Consider the following 1,249-nt stretch of genomic DNA (forward strand, 5'->3'; position numbering starts at 1 on the left):
TCACTTCCAAAAACCGTATTTTTTAACAGTATTTTACTGTAAAATCACATTAAATGTAATTACTTTTATTCACCGAATATAATATGGAAACTTACTGTTAACCAGTTTACAGGTTTTTAATGTAGCATTTTTACAGTCTTTTACTGTTAAAATCACAAGAATTTTTTACAGTGTAGATTAACCTGGACTTGTCACAACACTCATATATTGTTGCTTTTCTGTTAGTTTGATCGCTCATTTGTAAGCCGCTTTGGATAAAAGCATCTTCTAAATGATTAAATGTAAATGGCTTTCTTGAAAATATTTTTCACAGTTTGATATTCTCGTTTTAGTCCTGATCGAAGTGAAAGAAGAAAGTGAAGAACTGAATGAAGTAGAGGAGAGACACCAGTATCAGACGCCTCATTATTTCATAACTGCAGAAAGGTCTTTCAGTGACTCACAGACTAAAAAGAAAAAGTCACGCAAACGGACTCCGAGGACCTTCACCTGCCCTCGCTGTGTGAAGACCTTCACACGTAAAGGAAACCTGTTGATTCACGTCAGAATTCACAATGGAGAGAGTCCTTTCTCGTGTTTCTGGTGTGGAAAGGATTTCACGCAGAAAGGAAGCCTTAAGAGACACCAGAGAATCCACAGCGGAGAGAAGCCCTTCACCTGTCTTCAGTGTGGAAAGAGTTTCTCGGAGACGGGAAGCCTTAAGAGACACACACGGATTCACACGGGAGAAAAGCCCTTCACGTGCCACGAGTGTGGGAAGCGTTTCACACAGGCAGTGGGTCTGAAAACCCATCTGTGTCCTCACTCTGGAGTCCGATCGTTGAACTGTCTTCAGTGTGGAACAAACTTGCCTTCAGCATCAGTGCTAAAAACACACCTGAGAATCCACGCGAATGAGAGCAGCAGAGAAGAGCAGCTGAGAGGCGCTGCGGTGAGATCTCACGTGTGCTTTGAGTGCGGGAAAGCCTTTTCCAAAACCTACGACCTGGAACGGCACCAAAGGATCCACACCGGAGAAAAGCCCTACAAGTGCTTACGGTGTGGAAAGAGTTTCAATCAGTCAGGATCTCTGAAAGCACATGAGCGAGTTCATACTGGAGAGAAGCCGTTCCACTGCCGTTCCTGTGGGAAGAGCTTCAACCAGCCAGGTTCTCTGAAGACTCATCAGAAAAAGCATTGCCCAGAGTTATTTATTCAGACGGTGATTATTTCTGACGTGATGTCGTTTCAGCATTAACAGACAGTAATC

General features: G+C 43.1%; 1 protein-coding gene across 1 annotated transcript; it reads left to right on the plus strand.

Moving 5' to 3' along the window:
* Window positions 1–332: 332 nt before the first annotated feature.
* LOC107736153 (gastrula zinc finger protein XlCGF7.1-like) lies at window positions 333–1,237 on the plus strand (the record flags this gene model as incomplete). The annotated part of the gene is made up of 1 exon (XM_016547640.1): window positions 333–1,237. A coding segment is annotated over one exon (905 nt), but the record flags the coding sequence as incomplete, so codon positions are not given.
* Between the last annotated feature and the right edge of the window lie 12 nt (window positions 1,238–1,249).

Source organism: Sinocyclocheilus rhinocerous, unplaced genomic scaffold (genome assembly GCF_001515625.1).
Source record: "Sinocyclocheilus rhinocerous isolate Xijiao unplaced genomic scaffold, SAMN03320098_v1.1 C36528182, whole genome shotgun sequence".
NCBI lineage: Eukaryota > Metazoa > Chordata > Actinopteri > Cypriniformes > Cyprinidae > Sinocyclocheilus > Sinocyclocheilus rhinocerous.